This window comes from Grus americana, chromosome 5 (assembly GCF_028858705.1).
Source record: "Grus americana isolate bGruAme1 chromosome 5, bGruAme1.mat, whole genome shotgun sequence".
NCBI lineage: Eukaryota > Metazoa > Chordata > Aves > Gruiformes > Gruidae > Grus > Grus americana.
Genome location: NC_072856.1, coordinates 15,714,462 through 15,733,526, shown reverse-complemented (window position 1 = coordinate 15,733,526; position 19,065 = coordinate 15,714,462). Strand labels below are relative to the sequence as shown.

Below are 19,065 nucleotides of genomic sequence, written 5' to 3'. Positions count from 1 at the left end.
ATTCAAATTCAAAAATTTCTAGCCATCAATCTAAGCAGCAGAATTAGTGTTAATGGCAGTCTCTGTGCCAGTAATTTTATACAATTTTATTACTATGATTTTTCCATTTTCTTTAAACCTTTTATCTCTCTCCCTCCCCTGTGTAAACCTGCACCTATTCAATGTGCCCTAGATGACTTTCTGCTTCATGATGGACAGTTGGCACTTGATCTGAAGGCGCTTACCAGATCAGGGTGCCTCCTGTCAGCTCCGTCTCATGACTGACTGCAAAGCATCGCTGTGCAGCCTTTTACCAAACCAGCTGCTAAAAGTACGCTTCCGTTGTTGTGCATTAAGTTGTTTTTATATTTGGTGCCTGATCCTGTACTGAGGCAACTACTTAATTCGGTAGAGAATCAGACCTGTTACGTTAATTGTCTTTGAATTACACTTTGTAAAGGGACCGAGCCAAAATGTAGTAACATTCTCAGCCAGGAACGTGATTCTGAGGTTGGATGGGACCCGAATCAATTGCCAGAGACAAATAACGAGGCTTATAACATATTGACTATTATATATTGAATTTAGCAATATATTATTAGCATTAGTTACAGCAGGGGCGCACCATGGAGAAGCTGGAGGTATAAATAATAGTTGCTAATATGATTCTTGGGCCTGTTGGGCGGTAAAGGTTTCATTCCCTTCCTGATCCACAGGGCTGCAAAAAGAGACAACCATTAGACAGCCATTCCGTACTTAATTGCACTGCGCTTTTGGTGGGCGAACAATAAGACAGCAGCTTAAAATTTTTCATCATAACACGAAAGGCCAAACTTTAACCTCTTCATGAAAGTTACTTGGAGTGTTGGTTTCCCTCAGCGTGCTGGACTACGCCTGTGTTTTACATGGAGCTAGGAATTTTATTTTATTTCTATATGCCAACACCTTTTGATCTCTCTTCCAGACAAAAATATACAATAAAATTATGCAGCTTTCAACCTCTAACATGTCTATGGGAGAGATGACCGCAGGCCAGATCTGTAACCTGGTTGCCATAGACACAAATCAGCTGATGTGGTTCTTTTTCCTCTGCCCTAACCTTTGGGCTATGCCAGTACAGGTAAGGAGACTGAACGTGCTGTTGTTATTAATATATATCAGTCTGTAGTGACTGGTTGCTTATGAATTTTAGGAAAGTAGAGATACTAAAGAAGTTACAGAATAACTTGAAATAAGATTTGAACTGTTGATATCTAGAAACATTTCACATCTGTGACAGGAGTCTAGGTGTTTAGGATTGTATTAGGATCTTGACTGCTGCCAAACATGCTTTGCATTTGCAACAAGAATTTATAGGGTGCAGTGGGTTATGTTATTCCAGTGCATTCATTTATTACATCAGGGGAGTTAACTGGAATGTATTGCAATCATTCGTCTTCTGAATCCTAGCAGAAGCAAGAGAAACAGCAGTTTATTAAAAAATATGATCACTTAGAGATGATCCTTTGGACATCTCTTAAAACTACTGCTGCCTCATGGATGACAAATTCTAGCATACAAAATTCCACAGATTCATTTGTTGTATGAAATGGTTTTGCTACTTTATCCTCTCTGGTGTCTTTGGTCTCCTGTCTCTAAATACCACTCATCCCTTCAATCTCCTTTCCCACGTGCATGAGACAGAGCAGATCGCTGTTCTGAGTCAAGCTCAGTCGCCTGGTGGCTCCTGGTTCCCCTGTCTGTAGCCCTGTGGCATGTGTAATGCCCAATGAAATGCCACTGTGTCTTATCAAGTCTTTAAGATGAGGAAAGCAGGGTCCCATCTCACAGGGGACTTTCGTGATTGATTTAAGTTAATCTTAAGCCTGTTCCCTTTCTGAAACAGGAGTTCATATGTGATGTCCAACATGGAAACATGATATTTTTACCTCTTTCACTGTTCAAGCTCTATAGATTGTGCATTGTGTCACATGGACTTGTGGAGCTACTGAAAAACTCATCTGATCAAAACTAGACTTTTTTCAGTGAGATCATATTCCTCTGAGTCTGTGAAATGGTGAATCTCACTGGATGGCCATGTGATTAAGTTTAAGCTAGTCAGAGGGCAGAGCAGACACAGAGCAATCCCAGTAAAACCTTGGGTTGTTTTTCAAAGCTCACGCTTACTGAAACAGTGGAAAAGTGCAAATTACTTTGTTTGGAAGAGCCGCTATTTAAACAAAACCATAGAAACCTCCTGCATTTCCATTTAGGAATTTCCTGAGAAAACTGACAGTAAAGCACATCGTTTCATCTGATGTTAATACAGTACACTGCAATTCTTTCTGCGTTCTCCCAGCTACTTGGTGTATTTCTGTTGAGAGTGCTTCAATGCTAAAAGTAAAGACAAACAAAAGAGTCAGTAGAGTTTAAATTCACTCAGTATTTTCTAAAAGTATCATTTAGCTTCAAAAACATGCTGAAAACTCCATTGTGTTTGTGTCGCAAAGGTGGTCTGGTTCCAGCACTACGCAGAGGCTGATTTGCCTGGTGTGGAAGTCAGAAATCTACCCAGCAGCTCTGCATTTTGGGTTGCCTGCTCATGCCCAAACATTAACTCATTTTCATGAGACTGTATGTGGACTGCAGCTGGCAGATCATGTTTCCAGTCAGTCTCTAACATGGCTTTAGGAGTGTTGCTTAGGAGTTCTGGTGTCCATCAATGTCTGATACTAGTGATTTTCTTCTATGCAGTGTTGAGCATATAAGAATGCTATATTGAGAAGTTGGGGATGGGGAAGAAAAGCCAGCCATTCAAGTGATTATATACATTATATGAGTGTCCTTCAAAGACTAAGGCACTAGTCTGCTGGCCATCAGGAGATCTGGATTCTTTTCTGACAGCAAAGATACATATTAGAATTGAGTGGATTTTACAGTTGTTTCTGACAAAAACAAGAGGTTTTGGTCAAGCTGCTACAGATCAGTTGAGCAAGTCCTCCTTTGTGATAGTCTTAAAATCATCTGATTGCATGGTAAGCCAGATTAAGTTCCTAACCTGGAAAATATACCCCGGGTTAATTATTTTCCCTGGATTTGTTTTTTAACTCACTGAGGAAAATACCAAGGAGAGGCAATGCAGGTCCTTCGTTGTCAGCGATAGTGAGTTCTTGAATGCATCTTGTGTAGTCTCATTCTTTGGGGAGTATTTATTCTCTGGAAAACCAATTAGCGTCCTCTTGAAATATTCTGGGAGTCTTCACACTTTTGCTACATGCATTTGAAACCTAATGCGTTACCATACGTCTTCTAGTATCTCTGTGGTAGTGAGGGGTAGATTGCTTCTGGGACTGCAATAGGACCTGGAGGAAGGAGAAATCTGTCTGAATCTCTGGTGAAACTCTCACTAACTCCAACAAGAGTTGTGTAGAGCCTCACATCGGGATAGTGAGCACATTAAGGTGTAAGCTGTCAGCAGCTTACTAACTGATGATTTCTTTTAACCATGCTTTCATGCCTAGGGTTTGCATTTACGTGTGAACTCTATATAACTCTTAAAATATTAAGATTTAAAATTATTGTAGTCATATTTATATAGGTCATAGTGTGGCTGCATTCATACAGTATAAATGCATTTATCTTTCTTGTGCAGGAGTAACTGCATTGGAATATGGACTGGTTTTCCTGATCTGCTCTGGAGAGGCTTATATGGCAGTTAAAAACATTTTACTTTCTTGAATTAAAAAAGGGTGACGAATATAACAATTACCAGCAGGAATTTTTCAGAAAGAAACTTGACTTGTATTTTAGCATCAGGATGGTTTCCCTGAAATTGGGAGGGATGAGAACCAGATTCCTTTAAAGTGAGGAAAACCAATTTATCAAAGAACATGTGCTAATGTTGATTTCTAATTGCAAGAGAGAAGACAACTATAATGAGAAGAAACTGGTATGAAATACCATATGAAATATAATTACAGGTTGGCTGTTTGTTAGTAATAATTTGGGTATCAGGGTATTTTTTTATCCATTTACTGAAGTACCCTGCAGTAAGAAGTCAGTGATTGTATACTGCTAAAATTATATTGCTGAAAGAGCTCTGAGGCATTAAGAAGAGTCCACCTCTTTAAGGATAACATTTAGGGTCCAATTATCCTCAGGGCTTACTCTCCATTGTAAGTCTGTCAGTATAGCAGGCTATGTAAGAGGTACCAATTTCACATACGCTTTTTGTAAGAGCACTCTGGCAGCTCAGTGTAGAGAGAGCCTTAGTGCACCCGAGAATTAAGCCAATTTCCTTGCGTATTCAGTAACATTTTGGTCAAATGTGCCAGAAGTCATGGACTCATCAAGATTTCCTGACAGTCTTCTGAAAATATGATTATATTTAGATTAAAATTCACCCTTAGCAAATGCTCCCTAGCAGATGAGGACAATCAGTGTCAAAGCATGCTCCTGTTTTGTGGATGATGCACGCATTGCAAGGCACAAATCAATGAGTCATGTTGGTCACAAAGGTTTCTTCAAAACTTGTTTTCACAACATTCATTCAATACCTTGTTTTATGAGGCAGTGAAAGCAATTACTGGATGCTCAAGAGATGGCTAATAAAAAGTTGCGCAAGCTTCATTATTATTTAAAACAGGTTTTTAATTGTTTTGTAGCTCTTCACCTAGCAATCAGCATTTCAGCATCTGCTGTGGATTGTGTAATAGCCATTCATAACCAGTTAGATTTTTTTATACAGTCCAGATAATTTGAGCCCCATCTTTGCTCTGACTGGAGTCAATAGGAGCTTTATCATTGCCTTAAGTTACCATTTGAAGGCCATTGAAATCAATGAAAACAACCCTGGGGACGCTCATCAGTTGAAAGATGCCCTCAGTAGGTTTGGCTCAAACCCTGAGAGCAAAATGAGGCCCTATAAAGGTTTCACCCCTGCCTCCATTTTATAAACACCCTTGTTGGATTTCATTGTGATTATTAAAAAATCTTGTATTCTCATATCTCTGGTTCATTGGCAGGGATAGCTTACAGTTGTAATGAAAGGACATTTGTCCAGAAACAAAGCGGTTTCTGGCTGAAAGTATTTGCTAGCTTCAATAAATGATCAAGACAAAATAACCAGAGCTATTGGTGAGCTTCTCGCTCGTGATATGTATCTCTGGCAGGTAAGATTTTGATGAAAGGGAAGCAAAGTGTTTCATTACACAGTTTTTTAAAAATGTGATCATTACCTTCTCAGAAATATTAATGACAACCTTCCCATCTGCCAGATACTACCCTCCAGCAGTTCAGATATTATCTACGTACTGTTTATTCTTGACTGTGTAGTGTGCGGTATGATAAATATAGAATTACTTGCAATAGTGCTTACAGATTTCAGCACTTTTCAGATACAAGTATTCACATACTTAAATTGAGAATATATTTTTTGTCCCATACACTATGAATATATTTTAAAATTTTGCCCTTATAGCCATATAAAGAAGATGAAAATGGGATCATTTTTAATCTATTGAAAACACAGAATTTTTATCGCAAAGGTTGACCCTTTCAATAGCCAGGATGGGAAGGGGGGAAGCAGCTGTGAGGTAGCAACTCCCTCAGGTCCAACAGCTGGAATAGCTTTCCTCTGGTCTGTGTGAGAAGCTGAGGCCATTGCTAGAACCAGTTGCTCCCGTAATGTCCTTGACAATCAGCCAGGAGTAGGGGAAAGCAGGGGATCAGAGCTGCGCATTGACTTTGTATTTTTAAACATCTCTTAACTGTGCGTCATTCAACGCTTTCCTGTATTTTGAGTGCCTAGATTGTCTGCCCGTGAAGAAGCAGAAGTGTCAGTAAAGACCAAGACCATTTCATGTTTTGGAGAGGAGCTCTGCCAGGGCTATCTGACAGAGACCTTGCGCATTTTCTTTGGCTTAGTACACCATGAATTTTCTGACTTCAGATGGAAGAAGATTGCTCACTTGTCACTAAAAGATTTTTTAATTTACAGTTTAACCTTTGCTCTTAATAGATTTGTGGTGTGTATACAATAGGACTTTACTTTCATGTTACTGCACATTTCCTAAGTAAATACTGTGACTCATTTCAAGAGTCATGTTTTAGTTTAGTTCATCTGCAGAGAGGCATCAAAGCATTGTTAAGAGAGGGGGAAAAATTTCTCTCTGTGCGCCTTAAATTCATGAAAATGTCAAGATGGAAATGTGGAAACAAAGAACTCTGTTTTTCTTCATGGAAACACCCAATTCCCATAAATATGTGTGGGAATGGATGGACATTTGACTACTGAGCTTCAAAATGATGGAAGATAGTGTTTCTGTGAGGGTTACGAGAGAATCCAAATCCAGCAAGAGTAGTAGATAAAGCTTTAAAGGAAATTTCCAATTATTTTCTCTTTTAATTAAGGGAAATGAAGTATGAAATTAACTTTCTATCACTATGTCTTCTAATTAATTTATCAGCTTATACTGATAAATATATAGAGTGTAGATGCTCCAGATTGTTCAGGAGTCAGCCATCAGAATAGTGGTAATTAACATTGGTAGCTTGTATATCTCGTCTGCGTTTATTGAGCTGCTTACAGTATCCCTTTCCATCCCAGCTGTGGCTTTCTCTCTAGATTCTTATTTAGCCAAAGACAAGCCTTTTTTCTTTTTAGGCCGTTTTTCTAACCTTTTTTTAACAGTCATTGCCAGTCTGTCCCAGGACTGTGCATCCTTAAAACAGTTCCTTGCAAATTTATGTTAGAGTTTATTTGAAATGGAGAATCTTAGTGATATAATTATGATGGTCCTTTTTTTATGTACTCGTCAGAAACAATGTCGTGTTAACGTTTGCAAGATCAGTTGTATTTTTAATAATCTTTCATATTAGTTTCTATAGTAAGCAAAGAAGCATTCCTTCTTGTGGAAGTCCCAGTGTTGTAGACTAGTGAGTTCTGATTAAACTGGGAGGGGTAATTTCTTCCCCAGTGTAAAAATGCTTAAATGCCAAAGAAAGAAAAAAAAAAAAGTGTAAGTCAAAGAAAATGCATGCTATGTCATCTGATCAATGGGGAAAAGTGTTTAATAGTGACTCTAAGGGGAATATCTCATTGTGTTACTTGGAAATATTTTAAAATAACTTTTAAATGTTATTTAAATATTTTTATAAATGTATTTATTTTTAAATAAAGTTATTTTAAATAGCTGTAAAAGTTGCGTTATCGAAGATAGGCAAATCTGTACAACCTTCTTCTACTCTTCAGAATGGGGAGTCCGTGAAATGGAAATACACAGAATCTGCAACTGGGGGAGGAACACTAGGTGGGTGTGTTTGTTCCTCTGGCAGAATGTCATGACTGATCAAACCCCACTGTGCCAGCGATGCAGAACGCACCGCGTTTGGGCGTAGGGTTAGCCGCAGTGGCTGTTGTTTCTGAATGTGCTGTCCAGTTACCCTGTGACTGGTCTTTGGGGTGCGTGCCCAAAGTGAAGTTATCCCAAGCTTTCCCCTCACTTTCTTTTCTTCCAACAGATAATCGTAGGAGTTCTTCTGCTCTACTACCTTCTTGGAATCAGTGCCTTAATTGGAGCAGCAGTAATCATAGTCCTTGCACCTGTTCAGTACTTTGTAGCAACAAAACTCTCACAGGCCCAGAGAAGCACATTGGTAAGTGACTTCAAACTCGTACATGATATAAATATCACCTCTGGTAACTACGTATTGCTCTGTGTTTGCAATTACAAAGCTAACCGTGGACATTGACCGAGAACTGATTCTCAAACATGGGTAATGTTGAAGAATGTGAAAACGTGATCAGCGTAAGCAGTAACGATGCAGTTTTGGGGGTTTATATTTTTCAACAAGTATGTGTTTCCCTAAGAGCAAATAAACTTAAGATCTTTCTAGCTTGCAAATGTAAGTAGTCAGTAATCATTGACTGAAATGGTCTTATGCAGTCAGATGGCACCCAAATAAATGAATCGTGCAGGGCAAGCTGTCCGAGAGGAAAGGAAGTAGGAATGCTGCATCCAAACTCAGACCCACAGATACATCATAGCTGTGGAAATGTATCAAAGTGATTTATTTAAATAAAAGTTGTGCACAGTCCTAACTCCCACAGCGTGCTCCTCAGCTGGGAGCTTAGAGGTCTGCTCAGTCACACGCTGTTCCTTGGTCCCTCACTTGGCTTGTCTATAATTTGAATCGCCTGCATCACTGCCGGGAAAGTTACCTTGGTTCATTGGAATGGCCGTGCCCAGCTGCACTGAACCTGCTCTCCGCTTTCAGCGACTGTTGCACTGCCAGGGAAGCCATATGAACCTGTAACGGAGCCAGTGTGCTGAAATCTCTTCTACCACAAATCATGTGGTAACGAGAGCTGTTTGCGTACCTTCCTGTGTGAGAAGTTATGCCTTCGCATCAACAGCGTACACCCTTCTAGAAATGTAGACAGCATTCATCCCCGTAGCATCCAAGCAGACAGTCAAGCATCACCCAGAAATTCCTGCAGATGGGAGCAGCGCTTTTTGTGCTAGAAATGTCTTCACTGTGCAACGTGGCACGTTACAAAGATCCTTGAGCTAGCCTGAAAACTGGAAGCAGCATAACTTCCAGTTATGCTTTACTGGGAGTATAACTTTACCAGTCTGTTACTGTGCCTGAGCCAGCCTGCCCTGCTCAGAGTCAAGGTTCCCTACAAGATCACAGCTTCTTGCTAATGTGGCCTTGCTGCTTTGAAGCCTGGCACCATTGTTTCCATTATCACCTTGGCACCGTTGTTTCCATATCATGTGGACTGGGCAGAGCCATGTGCCCAGTCGTAGCTTGTCTGCGTGCTTTGACCTCCTCTGTGTGTTGTCAGCGTGCCTGGTGAAAATCCAGCCCGCGTGCTGGACAGTAGAAGTCACGAGAGGCTACCTCGTAAGTGAGCAGAAAGCTGACAGAGGAGTAAAATTTTTAGTACAAGCTATACGATTTAGGAGTGCAAACCAACAGTCTTTCCACTTGAGCTCTGGGGAAGCTCATCTTTCTGAAAAACAACAACAAAACATCTGAACGGATAGAACTAGTGAAGTATACCTGACCGATTACAAGGGGCTGCATAAAATTTTTGTGTGATCCTTATGTTTAGAGGACAGGTACTTTAACTATACTCTTGAAGTAAATGTGTATGTAAATGTTGCAGGAGTACTCCAATGAGAGACTGAAGAAGACAAATGAGATGCTTCGAGGCATTAAGCTCCTTAAACTCTATGCTTGGGAACATATCTTTCACAGCAGCGTAGAGGAAACCAGACAAAAAGAAATGACTAGCCTCAAGTCTTTTGCCCTTTATACCTCCATATCCAGTAAGTCTCTTCCTTCATTCTAATCTACTGTTCAGCTGAAGTGCTACTGCATTATTAGCTACTAACGAGTTTACCATTTCTCTGTTGAGATTGTTTCAGTTGCTTTAGGCTCTGATCTGCACTCCTCACTTTCCACTTCGTCAGACTTTCCATTTAATTCAGTAGAATTCTGCCTGTATGGGAAATATGCCTAAAAGAGGAAGTCAAGATTAATGCTTCATAGCATTAACTTTTCTGGAGAGAAGCTTTTAAGGGTCAAGTGTTTCACAGGCTACCTTCAGCCAGCAATATTGTCCTCTATAACATAGCGTTCAGGAAGAAGCCTCTGTTGATGGGGTTTTTTTGTTTGTTTGTTTTGGGTTTTGTTTGTTTTTTCCTCTTGCACTTTGCACTATACAGTGTATCATAATATGTGACAGGAATCGTCTTTGCATTGAAGCTCCAACAGATGGTATTTACACTTTCTTACTCAAAATTTGGATTTCTTATAAAAATAAGTGATTCTTAAGACCAGTTCTATATCCTGGAAAGGAAAACTATGAGGATCCTGGCAATTTCATCATTCCATATCCAGATTCTTTTGTCTCATGTTACCTTTCAAGCTGCTTTAAGGCATTTATCATCCTTTTAAAAAGACCTAGGGCCAATTGAACTCTGTATTTGAGGAGATCATATGCAACACCTATGATTGCTACTGTAATACTTTAGAAATAATTAGTAAAGTCGTACTGAAGAATGCTGTTCTTATAATCTGCAAGATATTAATGAAATGGAAACTTTTAGCGAGAAGGTTCAAATGCCATGAGTGCCCTGAACAAATACCTTCTCAACTAGTAAGGAAGACTACTCCTTAGGAAAGTAACTCCCAGTCTGGTGAGTATTATTTGATTTCATTTGCCCAAGAGTCATACAGCTGACTTTCTTCCCTGCCAAATGGTCACGTAGGTAATGCACTCTGAGGGAAAGATCCTGATTCCACTGAATTCAGCTGACATTAAGTTGGGGTTTTCCTTGACCGCTGAGACCAGAATTTCCCTCTGGGGATCCTGAGCTCTCTGTGCTTTGAGAGGAGTTTCCATTTTGACATAAAAGAGAATTTAGCTGGAGTAGATTGTGTGGCCGGAAACTCCGTCCTACACCCAGATCAACACAGATGGGCTCCCTGTATTTGCACTGCTTCATGTGGCATTAAAATCTATTTATAGTCAGAGCCACAGGTTCAGCTGTAGGACTGCAGGAGCTGTGGAGGCTTATTTGATTTTAAATCCTCACAGTATCATTTGTAACAGCTAGGAAAAGGTGTATTCATCCCGAGAGTACTGACTATGGTGTAAAAAATAGTGACACAAATAACAGGTATTACTAAATACATTTCTAAATATTTATTGATGCTTCTTGAAACATTCAATGTTTGCATTTGCATTCTTGTTTTGTATTATGTGTGCTATTTATGTGTATGTAAGATACAGTAGATGAGTTTCTCAGCTGGGGTAAACCAGTGCAGCTTTTTTTACGTTGTTGTTGCATATTATTTTGGCTTATAAAGGGTTGCTAATAGTTTCAGCCTAGGAGTTCCTTACACCCTCTGTCTTCAGCAGAAATTACACTGATCTATACAAACTTGCACTTTAGCAGACTAAAAAGGGAACATAAATATAGGAAAACTTGCCTTTTTTCTTACCATAAGTAAAATTAGAATGACAGGTATAATGAGCACAAAGCAAGTTTGCTAATATTATAGTGAACATATGATTTCATTTTTTTTAATAAAAAAAAAGAATGAAAGATTTTATATATTGTTGATCAAGAGGAAGGCAGGCACTTCCTAGAACAATAAGAGAGCAGAAATGAAATTTTTATTTATACTTTTTTTTAACATACAGTTTTGAATAGACCATGGAATTCTTTTCTAAATGTGCTTAGCTATTAACATGAATGAAAGAATGTGGTTGGAGCTACTTCGATTCATGAGGAATAGATTTACATTGGATTACAGAAAATATACGTACAAGTTTCAGGGCAGTGTTGGCCAGACCACAAGAAAATTCCATTTCAAGACCACATGGAATTTGGATCTCATCAGCCTTGCCCCTGTGCCTGGATCCAGTTTGTATGTCTATGGAATTGTTCATGTGTACTTCAAGAGCTATTCTAGAAATCAGCTCTTCCTATAATTCTAATGAAATGTACCCACCGGAATCAAAGCTGGGTTGCAAAGTTGGTAGTGACACCTTTTGAGTTTCAGCAGTGAATAATTGTAGCACAGAAGATTCCTATGTAATATTTTTCATACTGATTAGTAAGACTATCCTATGTTCGGTTTTACAGGATTTAGTATGCACTATACATTCAGGAAAGACAGAGAAGGAAAGGAGTGGTTTTCCTGTTTCTCTGAATTTTTGCCTAATCTGTCAGAAGAAAAGTAACTCGAGGCTTTCTCACAGGAAAATAACAGTAGTTACTATCCTAAAATATTCAGAAATGACTGAAAACATTTTTTCCCAGTTTTCAGTCTGCATTTTTCCAGCAACTAAATACTTTTGACCAAATCTAATTAAACCCAAAATGCTTAGCTGTAAAATAAATTTATTTTAGAAAATGTTTTATTATTCTAAATACTTGCATAATTGAAAAAATAAAATGAAAAACAACAACAAATTCCAGTGCCTCAATAAGCCTTTATTTGTTTGCTTGAAAGATGATGTTTGAAGTCCTTGGATGTACTTGTCATCTCACATAATAGCAAAATTCAGGTCGACTTCTTGGGAGCCATCAAGTGACCCCAGCTGTCTTAACTGCAGCAGGCTTTGCCAACACTACGGTATATTTAATCCTTCCAGCTTCATACTTGACAGGTATGATCTCACACCGTAGACAGCAGAAGAGCAGGATCCATCTCTGAGAAGTTTATCAGCTTTGCTGGATTCCCTCATCATCGTCATTCATGCAAGCAAACTCGTGTACTGGCAGCAGTCTCAAAGGCAAACTACAAATGCAAGGATTTAATAGAATTAAGTAGTGCGTAGTTGCAGGCAGCGAGTTTTCCTGAACATCGGCTATACCTGGTAGGAAAAAAAGGAAAGGCATCATTTAAACAAAAAGAAGTGGCTAGCCTCTTTCTTTTCTGTGACGTGTACTGATCTTTTAGTTCTATTTTACATGTGCATTCTATATTCTTTCTCTGTATTGTTTACTTCACGAAATAAAATTGAGTGAAGGTCAAAATGAAAAGGCGATGATTAAATAATGTCCTCAGGTTGCGCCTCCAGAGGCGACAGACGTGTGGGGTAAGATTGTAGCTCTGGTTCCCACTCAAGCTTCCAGATGGATAACTCGTTATTGCATTCTTAACCATATTCCTGCGCGATCTAAGAGAGATCCCTATACAGAAATGGTATTTGCTTGCTTCTCCCCATCCATCTGTTTAATAACTTCCGAATGCTATAGTGTATGAGCTGCTATACAGAGGGAATCCAGGGCACCAAGACAGACACTGTTTGAGGTCAGGGAGGAAACTGGTTCATTGCTGGCATTTTAATAACTCAAGGCCCAGCTGAAATCAAAGCTCACCACATTTAGGTACTGTTAGAACCTGCGTCGAGCTACCGAGAACATTCACAAAGTAGCCAAGCCTGACAAAGCAGGAGTAAGAATAAACTAAGTTAGCGATACAGTGCAGGGTTGCCAATCTTGCCTTCCCTTTGAACTGCATCGTGAAACCTGAGGGGGTCACAAAGCCCTGTACTTCAGAAGTGGTGCCCTAGAAGCAAGTCACAACTTGACATCCATTCCAGCGGCTCTCCCAGGAGGTCCTGCTGCTGGCTGTGGGATGGGGCAGAGCTCGGCGTGCAGCCAGCCTGTGGGGCAGTCCCAGCACTGTGACTGTGCAGCCTCTGCTGGGTCTGCTTTCCTCTCGCTGTCAGGTTTTCAAGTTGCCCACCAGACCTGGGATCAGCTCGGCCTTTCTGCCCATCATGAGACGGAGACCTGCAGTGCCCCATGCCTCAACTGCGTGTGAGCTATCGCAGCTAGAAACCAGTAGATTAGATCTTTTTCTAGGGCGTACTGCTGGGTTTTGTCTGTTCTGATGACATGAAGAGAAGTAAACTGTAGGCATTTTCAAACAGCATACTGATGTGTGTGGATAGTTGTGCATTTTTACTGTCTTAAGCGTAGAAAATACTGTTGTAAACCAGTGCTAGTAGTATTTTGACATTTAGCATGTCTGAATGGAAATTGTTTCTAAATGTTCCTACGTGTTTTCCTTCACAGTCTTTATGAATGCAGCAATACCAATTGCAGCTGTACTTATAGTAAGTATGGACTTTTCTAAGCAGTGTTAATTACAACTGCATTTTCAAGTATAAGCGATGTGGAAATGAGGAAGGAGGAGGACAGGATGCAAACCTGCTGCACATTTGCAATTCCTCTGGGAGAGAATGGAAAATGCCCCCTTGTCATCTGTGATCAGAAGCAGCCTGGAGTATGCACCACTCCCCGAAGCTGTTAAGAGAGTATAAATTAAGATTCTGTAAATGAAAAGTGTATGAAATATGAAATCTTTGTGCATTTCCTTCTTTATGACAAAACTCTGATGATGATGTCTGTCTCTTTGTAGACATTTGTGGTCCATGCTCATCTGACAAGAAATGCTGACTTCTCCCCATCCGTGGCATTTGCCTCCATCTCCCTGTTTCACATTCTTGTGTCTCCGTTGTTCCTGCTCTCCAGTGTGGTTAGATCCACTGTGAAAGCATTAGTAAGGTAAGAACTGTAAAAACAATGTATTTTCTACCACCTTTCCAACTTTTGAGAATGTGTCTTTTGCTCATTTTCCAATTGTAAGTTTAGAAAGAGTGTGGTGATTATTTATCTGTTGTTGCCATTATAAATTGCTTCCTAACTTTTTAGCTTGCATGGTTCCCTTGGTTGTAGCGTGTAGGCCAAACTCTGCTGATACCAATGTCACAACCAATATTTTGTTGTCCACAGCCAGTACTTTATTGTGTAGAATGGGTTGAGCTATATTGGTACCGCATGCAACACGTATGTGGTAACAAGAAATGAAGTGAAAACTTACTGAAGATTTACTTTTGTGAATCACACAAATGTTTTCCTCCATCAAGCATGTGGAAGGGAACAGGTAATCACAGAAGCACATGTGTTGCAGTGTGTGTCTCTCCAGCCCTCTACCTGAGAGGTTGCCTCTTGGTGGAGAGTTAGACTTAAACAAATAAACAAACAAACAAACAAAACCCCATAAAAGTCGGTGTTAAGTGTGAGAGTAAGTTAATGACTAAATGTCTACTCCAGACTTGATGAATTTTTACTTTCTTATAAACATGTTACTATGAATGTTCAAAATTGAAATAACAACCAGTAGACCTGCTGTTTCACTGGGAGTTTTACTTTGAGCATTGACAGATTTGTGTAAAACCCTCTTAATGCTTTTCATATGCAGTGTAACTCTACCTGACTGATAGGGGAGGAAGAGAGCGCTTTGGATTCTGACTTTATTAGGCCCTCTTTTTGACTTCCAATATAGCTGTCTTAAGAGCTTGTCTAAACTATGGGATGGATACTGGACACCAGCCCTTGCTTAATTGCCTTTGAATCGCTTTGGAGATGGGAAGGAGAGTGCAGCAGGAGGCTGAGACTGCCCTCGCTGTTTCAAAATTCCCTGACAGTGCAAAGTCACAGCTGTGTCCTCTCTCCTAACAAGTGTAAAATCTGAGAGCGTCAGCGGCTGGCATGAAATGTTTTGCAGCCACCGTGGTGGTCCCTAGAGTCACGGCAAATTGTCATGCTGAGATTGCAGCCAGCAAAGTATCTGGGGGCCCGCGCTGGTAATGGGCATGCATTTTGGCTTGTCTAAGGATTCTTTGTAAATGAATTGTATGCCTCTTAATGCTGCAGGAACAATTCTAAAGCAATTAGTATAACCAAGTATTAATGGTTGCTAGCTGGGAGTTCTTCATGAGTTATTCTGTAGTTATCTTCTTGTTAGCAGGCTATTGCCCTGTCATTTGTAGTGCAAATAGGAGTCCCCCGGTTCAAACTCTGTAACAAAGTTGACACGACCCTCGTCTCCCTGGTTGTCTGTATCACAGGAGCCCAGGTAGCGTTTCAGGGTGCATTGCTCTGTAGTGCTGCCGGTGCTACTCTAGATGTGTCTTCCGAGTACCCCATCCTTCAGTGCAATATTTTGGAAGCATGTGCCAGATATTTTCAACCCATGCAAACACAGGCTTGCTTAAATAGTTTGGTAAATGTTAAAAAGCAGACAGTTATTAGAAAGCTGTGTTTGTGCCAATTGAGCACAACTAATGTTTACTTGCTATAACTGTGTCCTGCTGTTACACCTTCCTGCTAATAAGTAGCTGATCAGTAAGATCAGGTAAAGGTAACCTAACTTGATAAAGTTGTACTTAAGCTTTCTTTAGGCTGAGATATTCTAATTGGTTTTAGCAAGTGTACAAGACAGCTTCTCCTGTAGTGACGGAAAGGAGCAAAGTGAAGCAGGACATGATCCAGCAGTGAAACCAGCACATAAAGGACACTAACAGGGTGTTACTGGCTTTGCATCTCAGGCACTTCACAACCCCTGCTCTGTTAATATTGGCTACAGTCTCTGATGCCAGATGCTATTAAGGACAATAATCTCCACAAATAAACTTATCGGTATCTTTAATAATTACACATGTGCCCAACTGCAAAGCATCCTCCTGCATTGTCATTGACACTATCAGAACAGCTGTGTGATTGATTCCAATGGTAAAACAGATTTAAAGCTTCTGTGCCACATAGGGTCCCTGCAGACTTTCCAGGTTATGGGGCTAGGGTGTTTGCTGGAGAGGGGGAACTCTTTAGGAAGGTGAAAAATTCTGTTATCTCTTTGAAAAGTTTTTTGTTTTTAATATGTGGAGCGTTTGTGCCCTTGAAAATTAAAACTGAACAGTCAATTGATGTATTTCTTAAATGTGAGGTCTTCGAGGACAAAGGCTACAGTGTACAATTTTCCATCAGCAAAGGTCAAGAAGCGAGAATGGCATTATGTATCTTACTGGGTTTAATATGAAACCGCTTTTTCAGTCAGCTGTGCAAATAACCATGTTTTAATCAATAAGTCTATTCTATGGCTTAAAAATAAGCTCCCCCGTGGAGATACTGGAATACTAGTGAGATTGCAATGTCAGCGAGAGCACTGCGGAGAACGTACTTTTTTTATTCTTTAAGAGCGTAGAATGGTGTGGCATCCTGAAATATGAGTTGCTGCCTCTAACAAAAGGTTTTCTCACAGCTGTACTGTTTCCTCAGTAATTGCCACAGGAGCAGCAATTCCAGAATTAAGCAGAGCATTGGGCAGAGGGCTTGCAGAGAGAACTCTTGACACTTAGAGTACAGCCACCTTGATACACGATCAGAGAGCAGAAATTAAACTATTGAATGGCGTAATAGCCATAGTTTGGGTATGCGTGGTCCAAGAACGTGTTTGCTGTCATCTTTTCTTCCCCCCTCTAGACCGTGGAGCAGATACACAGGGGACTTTCTCTATCTGCTCTTTATACCTTCAGAGCAATTATTCAAATGTCAGGGTAATTTTCCTATAGATAATTTAGGTGCAACTGCATACTAACTCCATATAGGCAGCATCTAAACCATCATTTGGTCCATTTAAAGACACTTAAAATGTTCTTTTAAACATCTGGGTCACTGAACAAAAAAGGTAAGATCATTCCTAGCCTTGTTTTCCAGAGCTTTGTGCAAATATATATAAATATCTCTAGTGACTGGGGCTTCTAATTTCTTCCTTTGAGATAGAAGGCCTTCCCGTTAAGGACTTTTGGTCCAACATTGAGCCTGAATTAGTTATTACTCCTTGTCTCATCCCAAATAGTTATTCTCCCCCTTTTCAGTTGCTTAGATTGTAGTACCTGCTTTAGTTAAATTCACCCTGCTGTATATCTCGTAGTCCTCAGCTGCCATTAGCAAGTGGGCAGGTTGACAGAGAAACTGTAGAACCAGTTCTCTCTTTGGGAGTCCCCAGGGTGGCTTCGATCTCTACTTGCAGGACGAGTAGTAACTGTACGAGGAGTCTGCAGTCCTGTACTGCCTTGGTCCAAGCACTGTTCTGGCACCAGTGGGGTATCTCATGAGGTTCTTAGAGGAAACTAGTCTCCTTCTGAAGAAGTTGTCCCTGGCAGTGGAATGGAAAATAAATGCTGGGGTTTAATTTTTAATTTTTAAGATATGCATACTAACAGCTAGCCACATATCACTATGCTACAGTGGCATCATTTGCCTGTTTCTCACCAATTAGCCTAAGGCTAAATATTGAAATAGGTTTTTTTTCAGTCCTTGTCCATAAATTTATTTTTAGAAACTTAAGGCCTTCTGGCACTTTATCATTTTGGAGACTGATAGTTCACTTATTTCCAGCTAATTGAGCCCCTTTGATGTTGAGTTCATGATTCAATCCACTTCCTTTACAAATTTCATTTGCTGTCCCTGTGAGTAGATTTGATATACATTTTATAAAGTCAGGTACAGAGGTAAAATTGATGTCGTGATCTGTTAAATGTCATAATAAAGGCACATTATCTCTTAGCTAATTAAATCTTAAGCAGCTTGTGAAGATTTTATGCCTTCTCCTTTGTTGATGGTTGTCAGGATTCCTTTTATATCTCATCTGTTGAATACTGTTCTGTTAAGGTAGGTATATTCCTTTATTGTGTTACCTCACACGCTTTGTATTTCATCATAGCTGGCTGAATTTAGCTCACAGTGTACAGATTTCATCAGATTGCTAGTGTTCATAAGACTGTTCAGTAGAACTGATTGTGTGACACTTCTGTTACATAAACGACATTAATTCTACTTCAGTATGTGGCTTCAAAATGTGCTGCTGTTGTAGCTGGTCTGCACGCCACCAAATGCCTGAAAAAATCTTTTGTGTCATCTTTCTGGTGGTATCAGAAAAGACAAGACTTGAGAAGCATCTGCACAAACTGTTAAAATATCATAGCTGTTAACAGGCAGCAGGGCAGGTTTTGTGAACTTCCTTGCAGTAACTTCTCATTGCACACTTTCAACCACTTGTAACAAAATGAAGACAAACTATGCAGCAGACAGTGGTTAAAATACTAAAAGAGATGCTCTGTAATAAACATGGCAGTGAACAAAAGTTTTGCATTCCAGGTTGAGGTGTGATTCTGTTTTTTCCCTTTCAGTGTGCAGAAACTGAGTGAATTCCTGTCCAGTGAAGAAATTGGAGAAGAGCATGATAAATCTTCAGAGCTAAGAAGTGCAGATAATCACAGCAAATACCAGGCGGTAGTGAGTAATGCTGTTTAATTGTGGGTGAAGTGGCTGGAGTAATTTGTACCCAGAATACATTTTTTATTTTTTCATTTCCTACTGATTATTTCTTGCAATTGCAAAAACTCTTTTTAATACCCTGAACTGTATTGCTCATGGTTGCTTGTGTTTAGGACATTTTGTTGGTACTGCCACCAGTTACTGCATATTTCTATCTTTTTGATTTTGCGCAGCCACTCAAGGTTGTTAACCGCAAGAGACCTGCCAGGGAGGACTGGAACAATTACAGCTCTCACATGAGAAGACCAATTAACATCACAGAAGCAGATGATTTTTGTGTAAAGGTGATATGAAGGTCACTCTAATAACACTGTTACTATAGCTCACTAATAGTCACTTTTGTATTCTGATGGCAGTTTCCCATTCAAGAACCAGCATTTGACGTGAACTG

General features: G+C 39.9%; 1 protein-coding gene and 1 long non-coding RNA gene across 6 annotated transcripts in view; one reads left to right on the top strand and one right to left on the bottom strand.

Annotated features, from left to right (window-relative positions):
• ABCC8 (ATP binding cassette subfamily C member 8) overlaps positions 1 to 19,065 on the top strand; it is an 80,099-nt gene that overhangs the window by 19,796 nt on the left and 41,238 nt on the right. For all 3 annotated transcript variants that reach the window (XR_008577271.1, XM_054826561.1, XM_054826560.1), the window contains exons 8-14: positions 944 to 1,099; positions 7,480 to 7,614; positions 9,134 to 9,296; positions 13,569 to 13,609; positions 13,915 to 14,060; positions 18,527 to 18,632; positions 18,848 to 18,958. Coding sequence is in view for 2 of the 3 variants with exons in the window: in XM_054826561.1 (XP_054682536.1) it covers positions 944 to 1,099; positions 7,480 to 7,614; positions 9,134 to 9,296; positions 13,569 to 13,609; positions 13,915 to 14,060; positions 18,527 to 18,632; positions 18,848 to 18,958 (858 nt within the window). In the remaining variant the exon portion in view is untranslated. The remainder of the gene's footprint in view (positions 1 to 943; positions 1,100 to 7,479; positions 7,615 to 9,133; positions 9,297 to 13,568; positions 13,610 to 13,914; positions 14,061 to 18,526; positions 18,633 to 18,847; positions 18,959 to 19,065) is intronic.
• The window catches only part of LOC129206762 (uncharacterized), a 53,956-nt gene continuing 46,845 nt past the window's right edge, over positions 11,955 to 19,065 (bottom strand). For 2 of the 3 annotated variants that reach the window (XR_008577274.1, XR_008577272.1), the window contains 2 exons: positions 13,704 to 13,799; positions 11,955 to 12,358 (listed from right to left, as the gene is read on the bottom strand). This is a non-coding gene — a long non-coding RNA (uncharacterized LOC129206762). Of the gene's footprint in view, positions 12,359 to 13,703; positions 13,800 to 17,230; positions 17,494 to 19,065 lie in introns of all 3 variants that reach the window. The other variant, XR_008577273.1, reaches the window with a different exon arrangement.